This window comes from Cladophialophora yegresii (assembly GCF_000585515.1).
Source record: "Cladophialophora yegresii CBS 114405 chromosome Unknown aczIN-supercont1.6, whole genome shotgun sequence".
Lineage (NCBI taxonomy): Eukaryota > Fungi > Ascomycota > Eurotiomycetes > Chaetothyriales > Herpotrichiellaceae > Cladophialophora > Cladophialophora yegresii.
Window position 1 is genome coordinate 1,484,522 of NW_006913050.1, and position 18,392 is coordinate 1,502,913.

Consider the following 18,392-nt stretch of genomic DNA (forward strand, 5'->3'; position numbering starts at 1 on the left):
TAGTTAGGCGCAGACTCTATACCGTGGCGCAACAGTACTCGTCCAGAGCGAAGTCTGTTTGTCCGTTCAAAGCGATGGTCCTAGTGCTTCTTTTTCTTTTTCTTATGCTTACGAGGCTTTGTCGGTGCTTCAGCCTCCTGCTGTGTCTGAGTCGGTGCCTGTGGTGTGGGCCATCTCTTGGAATGTTCTCGTTCAAACGCAGCTTTGTCTTTCCGGAAGAGCATCATGCAGGCTCGAGCATCTTCGACGCTTGAGTGCTCACCGTCTTGGATCTCCGTACCCAACAGTTCTGATGCGAGGATCTTCAGCTTCGGATAGCTGCCTCCGGCAATCTTCCTGTAGGGCGGGTGGCGAGAAGTGTCACGAACATCTCGCTGCGGGTGGCTCAACATCAATGCCGCTAGATCGTGTCTTATGGAGTGACCGATGAGAACTCTGTCCTGGAGGATCTTCACCACGTCCGCTTGCACCTCTTTCAACGGCCTGGCAACCTCGATGTGTTTTGCTGATATCCCGCTAACATGTGTCCTGTAGTCGGTCACCGGTTCCAGTGGAAGAACGTAGGAGTCGTAGACTTGATCCCCGTTATAGTTCACAATGCTAACGCGGGCGAGGGCGGACTCTCGGTCGGGGTTAGGCCCGACTCCAACCATCTCGCAATCCAGGGCGACGTATCTGCCGATTTCTACCCTAAGAATGAGTTAGCATCAAGCAGTACGGGCGGACGTATAGACTTACTCGGCTGACAGTCCAGCATTGACCTTGTCTGAAGCAGCGAGAGGAGCAAGTCTGGGTCTCTGCACATTCTCATTGTTCTCGGCTTCCTTGACCGACACCTTTTCGATAGAGTTGTTGCGATTCTGAGCCATGCTCTTGCCAGCGCGCAGCCGTTTCCTAGGTTTCGAGGCCTCCGCAAGAGACTCCCGCGAAGTACGCTGACGGTGATCCTGCTTGCGCTTTACGCCATGGTGGGATGAGGTCTGTCTGGGAGAGATCCCGCTGGTGGAGGCCTTGAGCTTTGCCTGTAGTTTCCTCCAGTTGGCTGAGAGGGTATTGAGGTCCATCGTCCTTCGCAAGGAAGAGTTGTTGGGCGCAAGTGCAGGACAGAGGATGCACAAGTAGCAATGCCGCTCAGGTGGAAAATAGTTCCACCACTCCGCGCTGCTCCATCTCCACAGGCAATACGGAGTGCTCACTGTTCTTCATTGCTACGTTACTGCAGCTCCAGAAACTCTTACAGCTTTGGTCAACTCGGCATTGGTTAGGCGCCTGGCGTTGAATTCATTCGAGTCTACATTCAACCCCTTCCTAGCCGATTGAAGTGACAGTCCTGGTACTGCTCATCTAGCCCAACAACGCACCTCGTTCGAGGTGTGTACAGCGAGCGACTAATCAGCCAAGAAACCCTCGTCCCGGGCAGGAAGGAGGGTATCCGAAGGAAAGATGTCAGATGAGACAGATCTGAAAAAGGTTTCAATTCTCGCATCAGCCCGAAAAGCAGCAGAGGCGGCAGATCTTCCACAGAAAGCCCGATACACTCCACCATGGGCGGACATGAGCATCATTGGTATCGCTGGATCTTCGGGCTCGGGGAAGACAAGTCTAGCTATTGAGATCGTTCAGTCTCTGAACCTGCCCTGGGTCATCATCTTGTCTATCGATTCGTTCTACAAATCACTCACGCCCGAACAAAACGCCTTGGCGCATCGTAATGAATGGGATCTTGACTCTCCAGAGTCGATCGATTTTGACCTTCTAGTGGCAAAGCTTCTCAGCCTGAAGCAAGGAAAGAGAACCGATATTCCCGTCTACTCGTTCCAGCAACATCAGAGGTTGGAGAAGACCGTTTCACTATACTCGCCACATATTGTGGTTCTCGAAGGAATCCTTGCTCTGCACGACCCAAGGGTGCTAGAGCTGCTCGACATGAAGATATTCGTAGAGGCCGATGCGGACGTGTGCTTGTCAAGACGCATCGTCCGGGATGTGAGGGAGCGAGGCCGCACCATTGAAGGGACAATCAAACAATGGTTCAGATACGTCAAACCAGTATTCCAGAAGTACGTCGAGCCGCAACGAGAAACCGCAGACCTCATTGTCCCACGAGGCATGCAGAACAAGATGGCGATTCAGATGATCGTCAATCAAACAAGACAGATCCTCAAGGAGAAATCCATCAAGCATAATGCCGAGCTGGAAAGGCTGGGTCAACAAGTGGATATCTACAAGCTCCCTGAGAACGTGATCGTACTTGGGGGCACACCACAAATCACAGCCGTGTCAACGATCCTACGGAATCCAATAACAGATCAGGTCGATTTCATCTTCTATTTCGACCGGTTGACGGCCTTGCTGATCGAAAAAGCCCTGGACTGTCATAACTACGTGGCTCATGAAATCTCCACCTCGCAGAAGTTCGCCTATTCTGGCCTGAAATCCGCGGGCACGATTTCCGCTGTGGTCATTCTCCGCGGCGGAAGTTGCATGGAGACTGGTCTGAAGCGGACTCTGCCGGACTGTCTGACCGGGCGACTACTCATCCAGTCCAACATTCGCACTGGAGAACCAGAACTACACTACCTGAAATTATTCCCAGACATCGGGGAGCACGAGACGGTCATGCTTTTAGACCCGCAGATGTCGAGTGGCGGAGCGGCGTTGATGGCTGTAAAGGTCCTCGTGGATCACGGAGTCGCAGAAGCGAGAATCGTATTCGTCACTTGTTTGGCCGGCCGTCGTGGCTTGAAGAGGCTGATGACAGTGTTTCCCAAGATCAAGGCTGTGGTAGCCAACATTATTGAGGACCACGAGAAACGATGGGTTGAAGAAAAATACTTTGGTTGCTAATGTGGGTGTTGAAAGGGCTTCAACCAAACCTAATGTCGAGCTTTCTTTCTAGGTCCTCAACTCACTCTAGGTCCTCAACAAGGCACAGGGACGACAGCACAACTATTTAAGCACCGCATGATGCCCTTGAGAAGGACCTCATCTTCATCACAGCTTCCAAGTCAAGATACTCGATAGTCAGAGCGTCCGTCAACACACAGGCAACGACGGTTACAAATCTAGTACTACTCGACATCAGGGACGTCTTCTGGCCGATCAACTCGTTTTCACCGCTCGTTACAACAATGGTCGCCATCAGTACAGTTCTCTTCGCAATCGCCATGACCCTCTGTCTTGTCGGCGCGGCGCCAACCCAAGCCAACCAGCCCAGGTCAAGCGGAGGGATGCCCTTCCCATCGCCTGACGGCAAGGAGCTCGCCAAGCTACGCGAGCGGGTTGTTGCCTTCCACACTACTGAAGTTGAAGGCGCCAAGACAGAGAACGGAGGGTACTTGGGCTGGGAGCTTACCAAAGAGCTCGACAATGCTCCTTCCGAGGTGTTGAGGCCGCCACTGGAAATGGCAAAGGAAGATGCGTCCGCGGAGGTCACCACGGACATCCAGTACGCCAAGCGCGCCGATAAAATGGATTGGCAAGACTGGCCAGAAGACCAGAAGCAGCTCGTCATCCAGCTCATCATTGACGAATTTCATCTGCACATGTGGATTGCTAAAATCGAGTATGAGACCTCAGTGGAGGAATGGACCGCCGTGACGGAGCTTGGGGAGCTGCAGGAGTGGTTGGTCAAGGAGACCTGGCAATCAGTCTACCAGTGGGTGAGGGACAAGCAGTACATCTTGAACATTGTCACTGCGGGGGAGTGTAAAATGGATAAACAGGGCCTTATCGACCTGCCCAAGGAATGGAGGTGTGAGCAGTTCTGCGAGGAGTGGGGGCGTTGTTGAGCATAACGCATGCCCTGAGTAGCTGTGAGGGATTTAGCGGGTTCTCTAGGGCTCCACGAAGGTTTGGCCCAAAATTGAGGATTTCTACAGTTCGCCGCCGCCTGAGGGATTTGATGTTGGACGTAGCGAGAGCATACTCCGTACTTGGCGGTTGAGATGAAATTGCACAAATGAATTCTCAGGGAACCCCGCCGTAGCCATTCCTGCCGAACACTACTCCACCAGACGCCATATCAAGAACGCGACATCCATCCGTGCCTGTACTCTGGATTCGTACCTCTGCCTCCAGACCTGCAATTGCGCTTTTCAACAACATCATTCCACATCGACACGACTTCAGCTCTCCAACCTCCGCGCTCCTCCAAAACTCAAGCATCCGTACAATAAAGTCGAACTCAGACTACGATAGACCTTTCGGAAACCTGAGCCCCGTGCTCTGTCTCGATACTCACTTGAGCCTCACCTCACGACCAATACCACTGCCCCCCAATATGGTAAGAGAAATGTATCCTCAGTCACACCATTCTCAACCCTAAATATACATTACATCATATCAATCCTACAGCATCCACTGACACTGATGCCACGTATAGTCCCTCCGCCTAGCACCCCCGTCATCCCACCCGACCACAACCTCCAACACAACCACAGCATCGAAGAGCATCGCCTCGACTAAAGACTCCCTGGACCGCGGCGCACCCTCGGCCCCAGGTCTGCACGATACGCTGCGCGCCTCTCTCTCGACCGTCTCGCCGTCCTCCACGACGCAAATCTCGTCCTCGCACCCCCTCGAAGCCCGCCTCCAAGCATGGACCGCCACCCAGGAATCGACACGCCAAAACATGCTGCGTCGGACGTTTGGCATCGCCGAGCCGCTCCGCCGGGGCATGGAACTCAAGCTGGTCCGCGACGCCGATGGGTTTCGACCGTCCGCTCTGGGCGCGCCAGGGCGGGTGCATGAGGATATCCTCTGCGGACGGGACACCGAAATCAGCTGGGAGGATGTGTATAATGGGCAGGACGGGCTGCGGTTGTCGAGCGGCGGAGACGGGCAAGGGGTCGGGTGGATGGAGGAGATGGAGCGGAAGGTGGGCATGGGCAAGTGGTGAGGGTGTGTGCGTGGACGGTAGAGCGAGAAATATGGTATGGGAGCGAGGCAATCAGGCAGGCAGGCGCACGGGCCCGATATGAGGGTAACATTACTGCGACAGGGAAGAATCATGCTGCTGGCTGTACTGTGGTAAGAGCCATGCCGACCGTTGCCGACGCTGTTGAGGAGGAGTTAACATCATCTGCTGGCATGCAATTTCCGGGCAGAACAAGCAGAGGTGTCCGTCCACCCAAGCGTCTACAGTGTCTCCTCTTCGAGCGAAAAAAACAGGACTTACGTTCTCCAGTGCCTAGTGTTTCCGCAAAAGTCTAGGCCATCCTCCTACAAGATCATACCCATCCAGCCTGACGTCCATCCATCCACACCCCGTGCGATAGGTTCCGTGGTGTCCTTCCGTATCTTACTTATCATCTGTGCGGTGCAGAAGAGCGTGGTCGCCGTCATCCAGCTCTACATCCGTCCGTCCATCTGGCCATCAATCGTTCATTCACTCATTCTATGAAACCCCCCGTCCATCCTCGTCCACACACGCCACCTGCAGAGGAAAAGAAGAAGTAGAGTGGTTGGTTGGTTGGTTGGTCGACTCGGTCGTTCATGGCCATAAATCATGTATAACCCCTCGTCCATCCTCGTCCACGCACGCCACCTTCAGTAGGAAAAGAAGAAGTAGACTAGACTAAGTAGACTAGACTAACCAGGTTGGGTCCATTCCTCCGTGGACACATGGACGTGGTCCGGGCACAGGTAGATTTTCGAGAATGGAAATAGTCCTGTCATACGGGAGAATACACACGTACTCCCTTCCGAAGGTCACACATATATATCCTCATTTCTCACGCTGAGGTTCGCTTGCTCACACATATCCTCATTCTCACGCTGAGTTTCGCCTGCTCACCCTTACGCTCACTCACTCACTCATTCACCCACCCTCGCTCTGATTCTGACGTCGACTGGGTCACCCTTACACTTACTTTCGCTCACTACATATCAGTCTAAGATCCATTCAACCCAGTGTTGATGGCGAGGATCTGACGAGCCAGGGACGAGAGTCGGGATGAGTCGTGGCACTGTAGCCTTGCTACCTAGTAGTCAGCAGCTGGATTCTGGCATCATCATGTACTCCGTCCCCCAGTTAGTACAAGAGTTATCCCGTCCGCCTATCAGTATCCATAGTCCCGTGCAACGAATATAGTGGTGTGGCAGGAGACACTCCAAAACGCGGAAAGTTCTTTGCAATGGGGCAGAAAATGTATATGCATCTTAGTCAACATATATACTCCGGTGCGATGCCTGGAAGATGCGACCTCCCCCCTTACCCCTGACCTCGATTTGGGGCCCAGCCTTGACATAAACATCAAGGCATCAAAATCCCTAGCCTGAAAGACAGACAGTATTCCGTCCACCACGAAGATCTTCTCCAAAGAGCAAACCCTCTCTCCATATTTTCAATGCTGTTTCCAGTCCTGGCAATACTCGGCTAGTTCTCGGCCAGCCCGCTCTCCATGCGATAGGCCAAGCCCGCCAATACTCAGTCGCTTTCCTTCCCCTCAAACTGCCTGTTTTATTCATCAAATGATCTATCACCCCGTTGCAGGTCCCCAAGAGATGCTCTGCCAAGTGGTCGCAGACGTAAGCCCAGGAGGAGAAGTGGATGGAAGGAGGAGATTCAGCCTCCCGATCCTCTCGCAGGCTGAACCGTGTGATAGATCCCAATAGCCTACCCAAACGCCGCGCCAACAAAGTAGCGAAAGAAAGACTGAAAGACAATTTGGTCGGGCATTCGGGCCAATTGAACAACAAAGGCGCTCCATGGCTAGCAAGGCTGCCGCGTAGTCAATCAGGACAACAAGACACATGTTCAAGCGTGGCTGTGCGTATGCTGACAACATGTGCACTTCATGATTGTTCGAGCCATGTACCAGCAAGCCTATCCACATGGTGGCTCGCGGACAACGAGATTCAAAATTGTGTCGAGCAATCACATAATGATACAGCGACAGCCGGGACTTCTGTTCTCTTCACGGTGTGTCGAATAGGTCGACTTGCCACCTTTGGCATCTTCTTCCTCAACAAAGTCTTGCGGTTTGATGGTCATGTGTAGAACGTTCGGTGAATCAGTGGAAAACTTGTAATCTATTGCGCGAGCCACGGATTAGCATAGAGTCTAGTCGCACCGCATTGGCTTATGGCAGCCAGTCTCTTACCTTTTAAGGATGCCTTATCGTCCAACAACTTGCCCATATTGATCAGCCGAATCGAGGTTGGACTCGACGGTTTTGCTTCCCAGTCTTCCCGCCACTCGCGCAGAATCAACTCTTTCAATTTGTAGACACTTAGATTGAAAGGATCATTGGCAGGTACGTCTACACTGCGCTTTGCAAAGTATTTGCTATCCAGCTTGAAAGGATGTCGCGCTCCCGAGGTCAGGAGCAACGTGACTGTGAGCGCGGGTCCCGTAACCCCCGTCGTCGCTGACGGCGATTCGCCGTCCTTGGCTGGCACTGTCGGTGATGCTTCATCTGAAGAAGGGCCGATGGCTGTAGAGAATTGCCCTGATATTTTCTGTTCCGATTCCGCGATCACGGCGGGCACCGGCGGAGGCGGAGGAGGGTTCAGAGACTGGACCATGGCAGTGTTTGTATCCATCCGAACCGGGCCGTGCATGCGCGGCACTTGCGATTCGCCGGAGGGCTCGGTGTCTGGAGGAGATGCAGAGACATCGTGATGATCTGAGGTAGGAGGGTTTGGAGGCAGGTCCGACATGTCGAGGGAGTGAGACAAGAATCGATTGGCTGGTGCTGGACAAGATCGTGTCGCAGTTGAGAGATTTCCTGAGGCCGCGGCCGACTGCAGGGACTCAGCGGGACGATTGAGGTCGATGGCCGTGCGAGTAAAGGCTGGACTTATCGCCTCACCATCTGCGCAAAGAGATCGAGTCGGACGGGAAAACAGAGATGATGGGGATGTGGGTTGGCTGATTGATAGCAATTCACATAGAGCCAGAGCAGCACCCAGTTGAAGCGAGTGACTAGAGATGGAACACGGGCGCCAAGTTTCTGGAAAGAAACAAGATCAGAGTCGCCCGAGGTGGTGGTGATGGATGAGGCGAAGCTGAAGGCCAGACTGACAGAGGCGGGAAGAGAACCAAACCGGTCTCCCGTTCGGGCGCGGCTGTTGCTGTCGCTGTTGCGGCACGAGAGAGACTCGGCTAAATAACTAGACGTTGCACTCGAATGCTGCTGCAGATGTGAAACCGAGACACGGCGTCCTTTAATCAACCCTGCACCACTTCACAATCAGTAGAGATAATTAGTATGATACTGTCTGTAGCGACCGTGATGGCAGCGATCAGTCACGACTCACTGCATCCACACTGACACCCGCTGGGTCAAGCAGCTGCGATGACGCCAGGTGCCTCTTGCTACGGGGATGCCGATCGATCGGCTCTTGACGTCTGGAAGCACATGTGGGATTTCTGGGGGCGTCCCTGGGTCGCCTCTGGGCTGGTTCTCCAGTTAAAGACCTGCGGAACCGTCTTCCCCAGGACGCTCGGCAGGAGCGGGCTGCTCCTGCAGTGGTAAGAACTATAAGCCTAACTTTCCGGGTGCTGGAGCACGTGCCAGGACATGCCCAGGGGCCGCCCATCTGGTCCGCCCGCCTAAACTCGTTAATCCCATCCACTGCTTCGTCTTCGTACAATACTCGGTATGACCGCTGACGTCCATCCTCGAGGGAACCGAAGAGTATGATTACGAGTGCGTCGGACGGGAATGGGGTCTTTTTCAGGCCTGACATATTTCAGGAATCTGGATTGACCCAGCCGTGATAACGATCCCCCTCTTCAATCCTTATGCCATCATTCTCCTGCTTGACGCCTAATAACTTGACATTCCCAATCTTCGCCCCAGTATCATCTTGACTCTTCCATCCCTCGAGCCTAGCTTGTAAAGTCTTCAGAACAGCAGGATCGTTCTTCAGGAGCAGGGCGACAGCATCATATCCGCCCGCCCCAGGCGCAACGCCTCCCACCACCCCGGGTATCGACGAGCAAAAGTCCAACAGCTCGGTGATCACAGGCGGTTCAATAGGCACTCCGGACTTTACAGACATCTCGCGCACGAGACTGCGGACCGTGAGAATGATGTCCTTTAATGCTGTGAAATCACTGTCGACGGCCTCAACTGCTGCCAGCCGCCTCAACTCGCGACACAGGTCTTCCTGGCCCTGCTGCAACGCATTCCACAGTAATGTCGCCTCGTCGGTCTTCTCCTTCCGCCACTGTAGAACCTTCTTCACCATCCCCGGCGTCTCGGATCCACAGTCCACATCACACATGACCAGCAACAGACTCTGCGGGATTCGCACCGCTTGACTCGCAACTTCGACATCCCACTTCGATTCACGCTGTAGGTCATCCACGCAGAGGCGCAGCCGCTCGCCGAAACCCGCACTCGACGGCTCTCCGACATTCTCGAGGATCGTGGGCGTAAACCGCCGATAGAGACATGATCCGTAGACTGCAGCAGCAACATCGAATCCCGACCCGACCTTCCCCTGGGCAGCGCAGTGCGCAGCCTGGGCTAGATTGTGAATTGTCCGCTGATTCAGCGGTGTCTCATCGTCAAATTCCCTCTTCTGCAGACACCAAGCCAGAAGCGCAGAAACAAGCGACGTGACCAGCGCGGCCGAAGAGCCCAAGCCCGTCTTGTGCGCCTCACTGAGCCGAACGCTGAAGTCCCTCCATTCACCAGATCCTGAAGATGACTGCCCTTGCACGAGAGAGGCGGGACCCGAGCTCGTAGGTTGAGAGTAGTAATCGTGATCCGCCAGGATCGTCACCTTCACGGGCCCCCTCCCCAAAATACCCTCCTTCCCTCCAGGCACAAACCCTCTGGCCACATAAGTCAAAACATACCGCAACGTCGTCTCCACGAACTTGTTGCCACTGGCGGAGAACCCTGCGTCCTCCTGATCACGCACTTGTTCGACGTGCACAGCCGCATCGTTGCCCCCGGCCAAGACGTCGCGAAACCCTACCCTGTACAGCCACCGCGCATCCCTGAACTGAGGTGACTCTACCTCCACGATGCTGGTGTGCCCATCGCTGATTATGTCGACTTGTGCGGTTGCGGCCGCGCTTGGTCGTTGCCTTGCGATGGCATGAATCCGGGCATTCAGTCCAAAGACGAGACCGGTGTGTTGGCGGTCAAGCACCAGGAACCCGCCCGCGAAGAGGACCTTGCCTGGCGCGGACACGGCTATGGGTGGGAGAGACATTGCGACGGGAAGGATGTCTGCAGCCAGGGTCCCAAACAAGCAGGACGGCGCTGTGGGGAGAGAAGTCGTGTCCAGTCTCGCGAGAGTTGTGCTGAAGTTGATGGATACCGGCATACACCATACGGGATTATGAGATGGGTACTCGGTGTCTCGTGGGGCCAGTTCAATAACTTTCTAGACCACTCAGAGCCCAGAGACTGTTAAAGTGGGTCCGAGTGAACTGTTTAGGTCACAAACTCGGAGCTTGGCGTTCACGTGATCAAGAAGGCACAGATGTAATGACAGGACAGGACGGCAAGCGCTTTCACTTCACCCTCGCGTACCTTTATCGTGCCGTTGCATGCAACAACGTGTAGGTGTGTGACATGATCGCCCCATCTCCAAGCCACGAGCAAATCATGCTCGAATCACCTTCGATAGCCTAGAGAAGTCACCGTATCTATGCTGCGGGGTGATCTTGTGTAGTGTCACGGATCTCAAAGTCATCATGTGCTATCCAACCGCCTTCTACGCGGCTCTTTATCTCCCAGCCGCTATCTATCCTGGCCATTGAACTCCACCAAACGCCTGACCACATCAAAGAGCCCAGCATCATCAGCCGTGACGGCGCCGCGAGCATCTATCCGCCTCCTCAACGCATCGTCCAAAAGAGCTCGCAACCTCGAAGCCAGCACCCCGATCCTCGCCCACCCCTTCAGTCTCAACCACCCATCCACAATCACGCCCTGCCCGGACGTATCGACCTCGATCGGCCCACCGAACAACAGCAACGAATAAGCGTTCAAGGGCGTCAAATCGCGAATAAACGTCTTGCTCGTCTCCATCTTCGTGAAATAGCTTACGAAACTTGCATTTCCCGAGAAGGACTGCGCGTCGAAGAGGACACTGCTCGGATGCACAAACACACGGCCATTCTCCTCGTTGAAGTACTTGATCGTTTTGGCCTCGGGGTCGAGTTCCTTCGCCCCGCTCACCGACGCGATGTACTTCTTGTCGGGCATTTGTATGCGCGCGATCTGAGGATTGAGAGCACCTGCTATCAAGGCTCGGAGGAGCATGTTATTGCCCTTGTGGCGATTGCCGTCGTTGGACTGGCCGTTGCGGTACGTAGGTGGCAGAAGCCCTGCCTCGATCAAGGAGTCGAGGAGTTGGCGACGTGTCGAGTCGATGTCGCGGAGGGTCTGCTGCGACAGGAACTTGGACGAGCACCAGTTCTGCACGTCGCGGTAGCGTGAAGAGGCAGAGACCTCCTTCCACTGGTCGAACGCTACGCTATCAAGCAGCAAGTCACCCTCCGAAGTTGGGAAAGACATTCTCGCGTCCTTGGCTTCATCACGCTTGTCGCGTGGGGAAACGAACGGGCTTTTCGTCGTCAAGATCGCAGCTATGGTCAGACAGACCTCAACGCAGCCGAACAGGACGCCGTACACGAGCAGTTTCGCGCATCGAAGGTCGGCTGGAATCATCGACAAATAAGTGCCAAGGCCAGTCAGGCCGTCGTTCTCCAACGCACCCATCCTCTGCAATGTCTTTATGGCCGTGGCGACGGCCCGGCTGTCGGGAGGTGAAATCGTCCGTGCCAGGAATTCCTCCACCTTACGGTCTGAGCCAGTAGCCTTCACGGAGAGACACAATTGCTCCAATGGCGTCCTGTGCATCTCGGGTGCCGCTGCCGCTACCATGTTGGCCTCGACATTCCTCGTAAAGAGCTTGTAGCATTTCCCGGCCTGCACTCGGCCTGCTCTGCCACGCCGTTGTTTACATGCGGCCTGGGACGCCCATACTTCCTCCAATCGTACGATGTTGGAGACCGGGTCATAATTCGTCTCCTTGACCTTCCCGGAGTCGATCACAGCGACAATGTCTTCAATAGTAATGGACGTTTCGGCGACGTTAGTTGCGACCACGACTTTTCGTTTCCCTGCCGGAGGCTGCTTGAAGACCAGTCGTTGTTCGGTCGGCGCGAGCGACGCGTGTAAAGGGAGGGCATAAGTGTTCGCCATGTCAGACAACGACTTGAGGCAGCGGTCAATCTCCATCGTGCCGGGCATGAAAATCAAGACTCCGCCACGTGTATTGCCTAGTTCTTGATCGATATGGCGCACGAGTGAGGCAATCAGCTCGTAGTTGATTCCAGTTCCGAGCCCTTGTATAGCTTTTCCAATGCTCTGTTCGTCCTCCCAGTCGGACTCCTGTTTATTGCCACTACCGCCCGTCAGCCTCAGGACGTCATCAAGGTAATAATCCTCAACAGGGTATGCACGCCCTTCGATGTGAACCCTGCCCACGCGGTCCCCACCGAAATAGTTGGCGAATGTATTTGCATTCAGCGTAGCACTCATGAGCACGACCTTCAGACGAGGCAACCCGGGTAGAGCATCGCGCAACAGCGCCAGAAGGAAGTCGGTATCAAGTGAGCGTTCGTGAACTTCGTCAATGAAGACGTGACTAACTCCTGCCAATGCAGTCTTGACACTAGAAGAACTCTGTAGCCGGCGCAAGAGGACACCAGTAGTCTGGAATGTGATCTTGGTCCTGGAGGAGGTCTTGGAGTCGCCTCTGATTATGTACCCGACGTCGTCGCCTTCGTTGCAGCATCGCTCTGCACTCACACGCTCGGACAGTGAGAGTGCAGCGACTCGTCTCGGCTGTGTACAGATGAGATTGGCTGAGGAGCCTCGCATACTCTGGATGGCGTCGTCGAGTATGAACTGTATGGCTTGAGTGCTCTTGCCCGATCCGGTCTCACCTGTAATCAAAGTGACTTGAGCTTGGTTGACCACTCTGACAATTTCGTCCTGTGTGGACCATGCTGGCAATCTTTGTCTCGCGGCGTTCATCTGTCGCTGCTTGTCTGACGACTGCCGCGCCTTCCAGGTATCAAGCATGACTTGACTCGATCTGCTGTCCTTGAGATCGACTCTCTCAGCTTTTTTCGGACGCAAAGGGAGCATGTGCACATCTTCCTTTGAACGGGGAGTCTCCTTGCGCATTGTCTCGGATGATATCTCCAAGTCGCTTAGTTTGCCAGGATCCTGGATAATGTCAGGCATTGAACTCTCCAGCCATTCTAGTATATTGAAAACCATAGAGTCTCCGAGTAGACCGTCCTGTGCATATGTGATTGCTTTCTTGGCTGCACTCAGGCGTATGTAGCTGGGTACATTGGGAGCTTCGATGGTGACGATAGGTGGTACGTCTGGATATCCAGAAACAGGGCGCCGAAAATGGTAGGTTGCAGGGATATCTGATGTTGAGTCTGCGCGAATGGAGCATTGATCGGGTCCTGATGCCTTGAATCTGCTATCAAGAATAGATTCGAGTGCACTCATCTCCTCGCCCCAGATCTGTGAATCAAATGCGACACCCGAGGTAGTGGCTTCCTTAGAGGGCACGAGCTTGGACTGCAGAGCCTCTGCTGCTAGCGCCTCATTGCCATCGTTGTCTCGCAAGGCCTGCAAACACAGCTGAGTTGCGTATCCGCCCACGGCCAGCCTCTTCACTTTGGCGTCGGTTGCGAGATCACTAGTAACTAGTGTCACCCCTGCACTGTATCCCGGAGGGAAACTCCAGGCCGGCAAGCAGTCCTCGGGAACATGAATGAGAAGCCACTCCAAGACCTCTTCCCGAGTCCCGCAACAGCCAAGAGCCTCCTGAATATGGCGTTGTTGAAAGCCCGACTTTGCCAGGTCGGATTCGATTGAAGCTTTGTCTGTTTCCGACAGCGTAATTGCGCTCCGGTTCCAGACGCTGTGTGTTCTGATCAACGATTCTATCCTGATGCGGGCATCTTGTCCCAGCTCAATGCGCGGCGCTCGTTCCCAGCTCCTGGCACCGATACTGCTGAAACCAACACCCACAAGACTCACTGTCTCTGGTTTGAGAGGCTTGCGTGCTTGCTCCTCCTTCCTCTTCTCCATGGCAGCCTTGATTTCCTGGCGCTTGGATTCGGCCGCGAATGGATCGGCGTCATACTTCCAAACTCTGCCTTCCTTAACATCTTCATCTTTGAGGCGCTGGAAATCGCCCTTCCACAGGTCTCGGTAGGTCGGAGGTAGTGCCATAGAAAGATTCTTCATGCTTTGTAACCGGTAGAGAGTATAAGCCGCGGCAAAATGACGGGCCTCAAGAGGTGATGGCTGGTCTGCGAGATGTATATCCGTAGGTGGAAACTGAAACGGGGGGAGCCTTGTGATTTCACCGGACTTCGGGTCTGCTTTAGATAACACAATACACGCCCGGTAGACCTTTTCACCACCATTTGGCGATGAAACCTGGCGCATTTGATAGTCAGGCTTGTTCCATTTCTGGCGTTGACAGTATTCCGACAGCAGATTAACAGGCAGCTTCCCCGTCCAAGACGCTCCTCCAATGATCTTTTTCACATCGGGACGTGGTGCGCCTTCGGCTTCTTTTTGCTCCTGTTTCTTTTTGTCACTCTTCTTGTTGGTGAATACTATGTGATCACTGTCTGGAACGCCTACAGATGAGTTCTTGGGTGCGTTGCCCTTACTCGAGGATGAACCCTTCTTGGGCGCCATTCTGCCGAGCCCTGAGTGGTCGGTGAAGGACCAGAGTGCAGGTAGGTCGGCGTGGTATCTCTTACGCACGAGTGGAGATGCCCGAATTGAGACCCGACTGGTCGAATAGGTGGGTTCTGAAGGGGCGAATCAAGTCTCGTCACAGAGCATCTTGCCACCCCAACGCAGCCACAGCATTTTTAGATAACAGAATAGAGGAACCCAGATAGACTCTTCCACTTGGTCAAGATGGTGAAGGGCAGGGCAATGAATCTGTGGACGCGATGTGGATGAGAGGAACTGCTGGCAGAAGGAAACGTAAAAGAGGCGAGCATGAAAATACGGATCGGAAGACCTGCCTAGACCGGAACACCAGAAACTGGTTGGAACAAGGCTGCCACTCAGCCTCCTTTTAGTTCAGCCTCGTGCCTGTGGACAATCTTCACTAATTAACATATGAAATAGTGATGAAGCAGCACACTGCATCGGCAAATCTCGTTGATGCGCTCACATCAAGGTAATCTTTACATAATTCATGGCTGACCACGTCTTTGTTGCCCAGTGATTAAAGAGTCCCGTTCTATGGCGCTGGGCGGCACCGCCGGACTCCCTCCGCTGCCCCGTGAGAGTTCTTCAACTCCGCCTCAGCCCTCTCCAACCTGACCACAAGCTCGGTTGATGTCGCTCGTAAGTCGTTGCAAGGTTTTGCAGAAGCCCGAGAGCAAGGCCTATTTGACCTCATCGCTCCCGACCAACATGCCAGGGCGCCAATTAGTATCTGTCATAACTTCGTATTTTCGTCGTCAATGTTTCTCATCGAGCGTCGCGACTCTATGATGGAGAAGAACGAATACCGGGATGACCAGTGATGACTAGCAGCTCCAAGTCCGTCACCGCCAGTACCGTAAAGCTGGGGATACAAAGACAGCTCCCTTCGTCCGTGACGACCCGGGATGCGCGTCTTGGTGTGCTGAACGATAAAATGCCTCGTCAGTGAAGCAGTCCGAGTGGCCGTAATCTCACATGCGGATGTAAGGGACACTGTCGTAGAATGACACCATGGATGGTTGAAGTAAAGGTACAGACGCAGCTGGATCTGGCAACTGGAACCCTCTCTGGATCTCCGTCTCGACGAAGGCTGAAGCTCTCTTGTATCGCTTGTCGCAGTACTTGTTGAATACTGCATTGTGGTGCTTGCGCGGATCTTCGCAGCACTCCAGGAGGAGACCGACGAGTGGCTTAAGCTGTGCATAGGTGTAACCAGAATAGTACACATGATGAGGGGTCTATCATTATCAGCAAAAGGCCTTTCCGCGTCGCTGTTGCGAACTTACCCAGGTGCCTTTTCGAAGCATGACGCGTGCTAGGCAATGCGACGCAGCTGATGTAAAACTAGGAGGACTACCGATGAAACGTTCGTCCATCAGCGTGACTTCGAGAAAGTATTTGGCCAGCGTTCGTGTTTCGAGGTCGTAGTCGTCTGCTTTGCTGATTCTCCTCAAGAAGCTCATCGGCCCAGGCCAGCCCAACTCAAACTGGAGCATGGTGAGCATGAATCTCTCAGCCTTCAGAATTTCGTCCATGCTGTAGCCGCCATCGACCATGTAAACAATCTCTTGGACCGAGGGACAATTGATCTCCTCATACTTGGCAGCAATGAAGATGGCTGTCGCGCCAACGAGCTGTAATTTGCCGAGAGAAACAACCTTGCAGGAGAGGAATCTGTCGATGTAGTTGACGGTCAGGAAAAGAGTCTCTGGTAGTAAGTTGAAGCGGAGATGAACTTGAACCAGCCAGTCCATCAACACCGAGCGCATTGACCACTGGATCTCGTGCTGGTTGTCCATGTAATGAGCGTTGGGGAGCATCTTTATCTCGAGGTGCTTCATGTAGTCGAAGATCTCTTCTCCATATTCAGCCACCATACTGGTGTCGTAGCTCTCGTCCTCGACTTCTTCAGGAGAACGAGTCGCCTCGACCAGCTGTTTCGCTGCAGCAATCTCCTTGCGGGCTCGCTGATTCATCTGGGGGAACAGGATTGTGGTGGCCCCTCCCGTGGTATTGTCTCCTTTCGATCGGAATGACCTCGCCGTCACGTAGCTCTCTTCCTCATAGTTGTCATCATCCTCTTCATCCCAGTACTCTTCTTGCTCGATCTTTCGCTGAATGTAGGAGTGATGGGGACTGAGAGGAGGGATGTTCTCGATCGGATTCACAAGTGTTGCCACCGCCATTGGTTGCGCTTCTTTTCGAACAGCTGGAGCATGTGTCTCTGTGGAGCCCTGAAGATGTTGAGGCAGGGGATGGTCATAGGAATGTTTTGAAGGTTGCTGAGGAAGATATTCTGAAGAAGTGACACTAACATCCTTTAACTCGATTTCGTGGTTGGCGTCGCTGGAGACACAGGGTCCAAGGCTGACCTCTTCAATGCCGGGCAAGCTGGTGTCAGACTGAAGACTTTGGGCTTCCTTGGTCGGCTCAGTAGGAACAGGCGCTGGGGCTGGGGGAGGAAGAAGGCAAGTCTGAGGCTCAGCTGAAGTCGTGGCAAGATCCGACACCGGCTCCTTCTCTGGTAGCGCGTTGACAACCTCTGATGAAGGAAGTTCCGTCTCCTGAACAACATCGAGTCGAGTATCCTTAAAAATGGCTGTATGACGCTTGGTCAAGGTTTTCTTGGGTGGCTGTATCGAGACACTATCTGCTGTCGAAGAATTCGATGAGGTCTTCGATGCCGCGACCGCGCTTGCCCCGGCAAGAATGTTCTTCAATCCTTTCTGGGCAGGTCGAAGCAGGGCAAGGGATCTTCTCTGGTCGAGGGACTGGTTGGGTTTAATGTTGCCCTTCGTCTGCAGAGTCGAATCATCTTTGCTTGGTCTACCTGCAGCGATATTGCTCACATCGCCAAAAGCAGACCTCTTCGCCGCAGCTTTGAGACCTTGACTTTCGGCAAACGTCGTCACCAGAGCTGGACTTGACTTGTTTCGTTGATGGATCGTCTTGGTAGGATGGCCCTCAGGGGACAGGTTTTCGTCGTTTCTGACGCGTATAGCCCGCGGTGGGCGCTGTGGCTGTTGGAAACGTCAGCGACATGTGAATGCACTGGGGGCTAGACTCCTCGCGTAATTCCACCACCAGTAAGGAGAGCGCGTCGCTAAGGGGTCTATGTGGCTGCTGAAAGACAACTTCACTCACTTTGACGTCCATTTTTGAGCAGTCCTGACGTCTAGTATCTGACCATGAATCGGTCGAAAGTGTTGGAGACGAGGGAGGGTGGAAGGGTTGGCGGACACTCCTAGGCTATGCTGTACGCGACACAGTCGAGAACATTCAGTCGTAGAGATGAGAAGCGCTCGTGTCGTGAGGGGGAGAGGACAATCGAGTTCAGACAAGAGTATCAATGCAGATTCTATGGTTGCAGGAGGGAGCACCGCATAGTGGTTGGTCCTGACAACAAAACAAGACAGCAGTATTTTGTTATGATGGGTTATGCAAGTTTCGAAGTTGCATGCACAGAGGTAAACACCCGAGTTGGCTGTGATTGGTCCGAGGCAGTGCTGCAAGGCTCTTGCCGCAATTGGCTTGCCAAGACCGAGCTAACCCAAAGCCTAACATGGTAAACAACACGTCACTTCAAGAACGGCCAACTCAGCTTCTGCCAGCTTCACAGCAACCAGCAGCTCGTGTATACAAGGA

The 18,392-nt window shown here is 53.8% G+C and overlaps 8 protein-coding genes across 8 annotated transcripts; 3 read left to right on the forward strand and 5 right to left on the reverse strand.

Moving 5' to 3' along the window:
• Positions 1 to 80: 80 nt before the first annotated feature.
• On the reverse strand, positions 81 to 1,064 carry A1O7_08552 (uncharacterized protein; the record flags this gene model as incomplete). The annotated part of the gene is made up of 2 exons (XM_007762543.1): positions 81 to 690; positions 739 to 1,064. The coding sequence occupies 2 exons, from the start codon at positions 1,062 to 1,064 to the stop codon at positions 81 to 83; spliced, it is 936 nt and encodes a 311-aa protein (XP_007760733.1).
• A 379-nt stretch (positions 1,065 to 1,443) lies between these two features.
• A1O7_08553 (uridine kinase) lies at positions 1,444 to 2,847 on the forward strand (the record flags this gene model as incomplete). The annotated part of the gene is made up of 1 exon (XM_007762544.1): positions 1,444 to 2,847. The coding sequence occupies one exon, from the start codon at positions 1,444 to 1,446 to the stop codon at positions 2,845 to 2,847; it is 1,404 nt and encodes a 467-aa protein (XP_007760734.1).
• Positions 2,848 to 3,167: 320 nt separating this feature from the next.
• On the forward strand, positions 3,168 to 3,791 carry A1O7_08554 (uncharacterized protein; the record flags this gene model as incomplete). Its single annotated transcript, XM_007762545.1, has 1 exon — positions 3,168 to 3,791. The coding sequence occupies one exon, from the start codon at positions 3,168 to 3,170 to the stop codon at positions 3,789 to 3,791; it is 624 nt and encodes a 207-aa protein (XP_007760735.1).
• Positions 3,792 to 4,633: 842 nt separating this feature from the next.
• On the forward strand, positions 4,634 to 4,900 carry A1O7_08555 (uncharacterized protein; the record flags this gene model as incomplete). The annotated part of the gene is made up of 1 exon (XM_007762546.1): positions 4,634 to 4,900. The coding sequence occupies one exon, from the start codon at positions 4,634 to 4,636 to the stop codon at positions 4,898 to 4,900; it is 267 nt and encodes an 88-aa protein (XP_007760736.1).
• Positions 4,901 to 6,880: 1,980 nt separating this feature from the next.
• On the reverse strand, positions 6,881 to 7,665 carry A1O7_08556 (uncharacterized protein; the record flags this gene model as incomplete). Its single annotated transcript, XM_007762547.1, has 2 exons — positions 6,881 to 7,035; positions 7,107 to 7,665. The coding sequence occupies 2 exons, from the start codon at positions 7,663 to 7,665 to the stop codon at positions 6,881 to 6,883; spliced, it is 714 nt and encodes a 237-aa protein (XP_007760737.1).
• A 1,035-nt stretch (positions 7,666 to 8,700) lies between these two features.
• A1O7_08557 (uncharacterized protein) lies at positions 8,701 to 10,179 on the reverse strand (the record flags this gene model as incomplete). The annotated part of the gene is made up of 1 exon (XM_007762548.1): positions 8,701 to 10,179. One exon carries the CDS (start codon positions 10,177 to 10,179, stop codon positions 8,701 to 8,703), a length of 1,479 nt encoding a protein of 492 aa, XP_007760738.1.
• A 533-nt stretch (positions 10,180 to 10,712) lies between these two features.
• A1O7_08558 (uncharacterized protein) lies at positions 10,713 to 14,720 on the reverse strand (the record flags this gene model as incomplete). The annotated part of the gene is made up of 1 exon (XM_007762549.1): positions 10,713 to 14,720. One exon carries the CDS (start codon positions 14,718 to 14,720, stop codon positions 10,713 to 10,715), a length of 4,008 nt encoding a protein of 1,335 aa, XP_007760739.1.
• A 998-nt stretch (positions 14,721 to 15,718) lies between these two features.
• On the reverse strand, positions 15,719 to 17,903 carry A1O7_08559 (uncharacterized protein; the record flags this gene model as incomplete). The annotated part of the gene is made up of 3 exons (XM_007762550.1): positions 15,719 to 15,985; positions 16,034 to 17,767; positions 17,892 to 17,903. 3 exons carry the CDS (start codon positions 17,901 to 17,903, stop codon positions 15,719 to 15,721), a joined length of 2,013 nt encoding a protein of 670 aa, XP_007760740.1.
• Between the last annotated feature and the right edge of the window lie 489 nt (positions 17,904 to 18,392).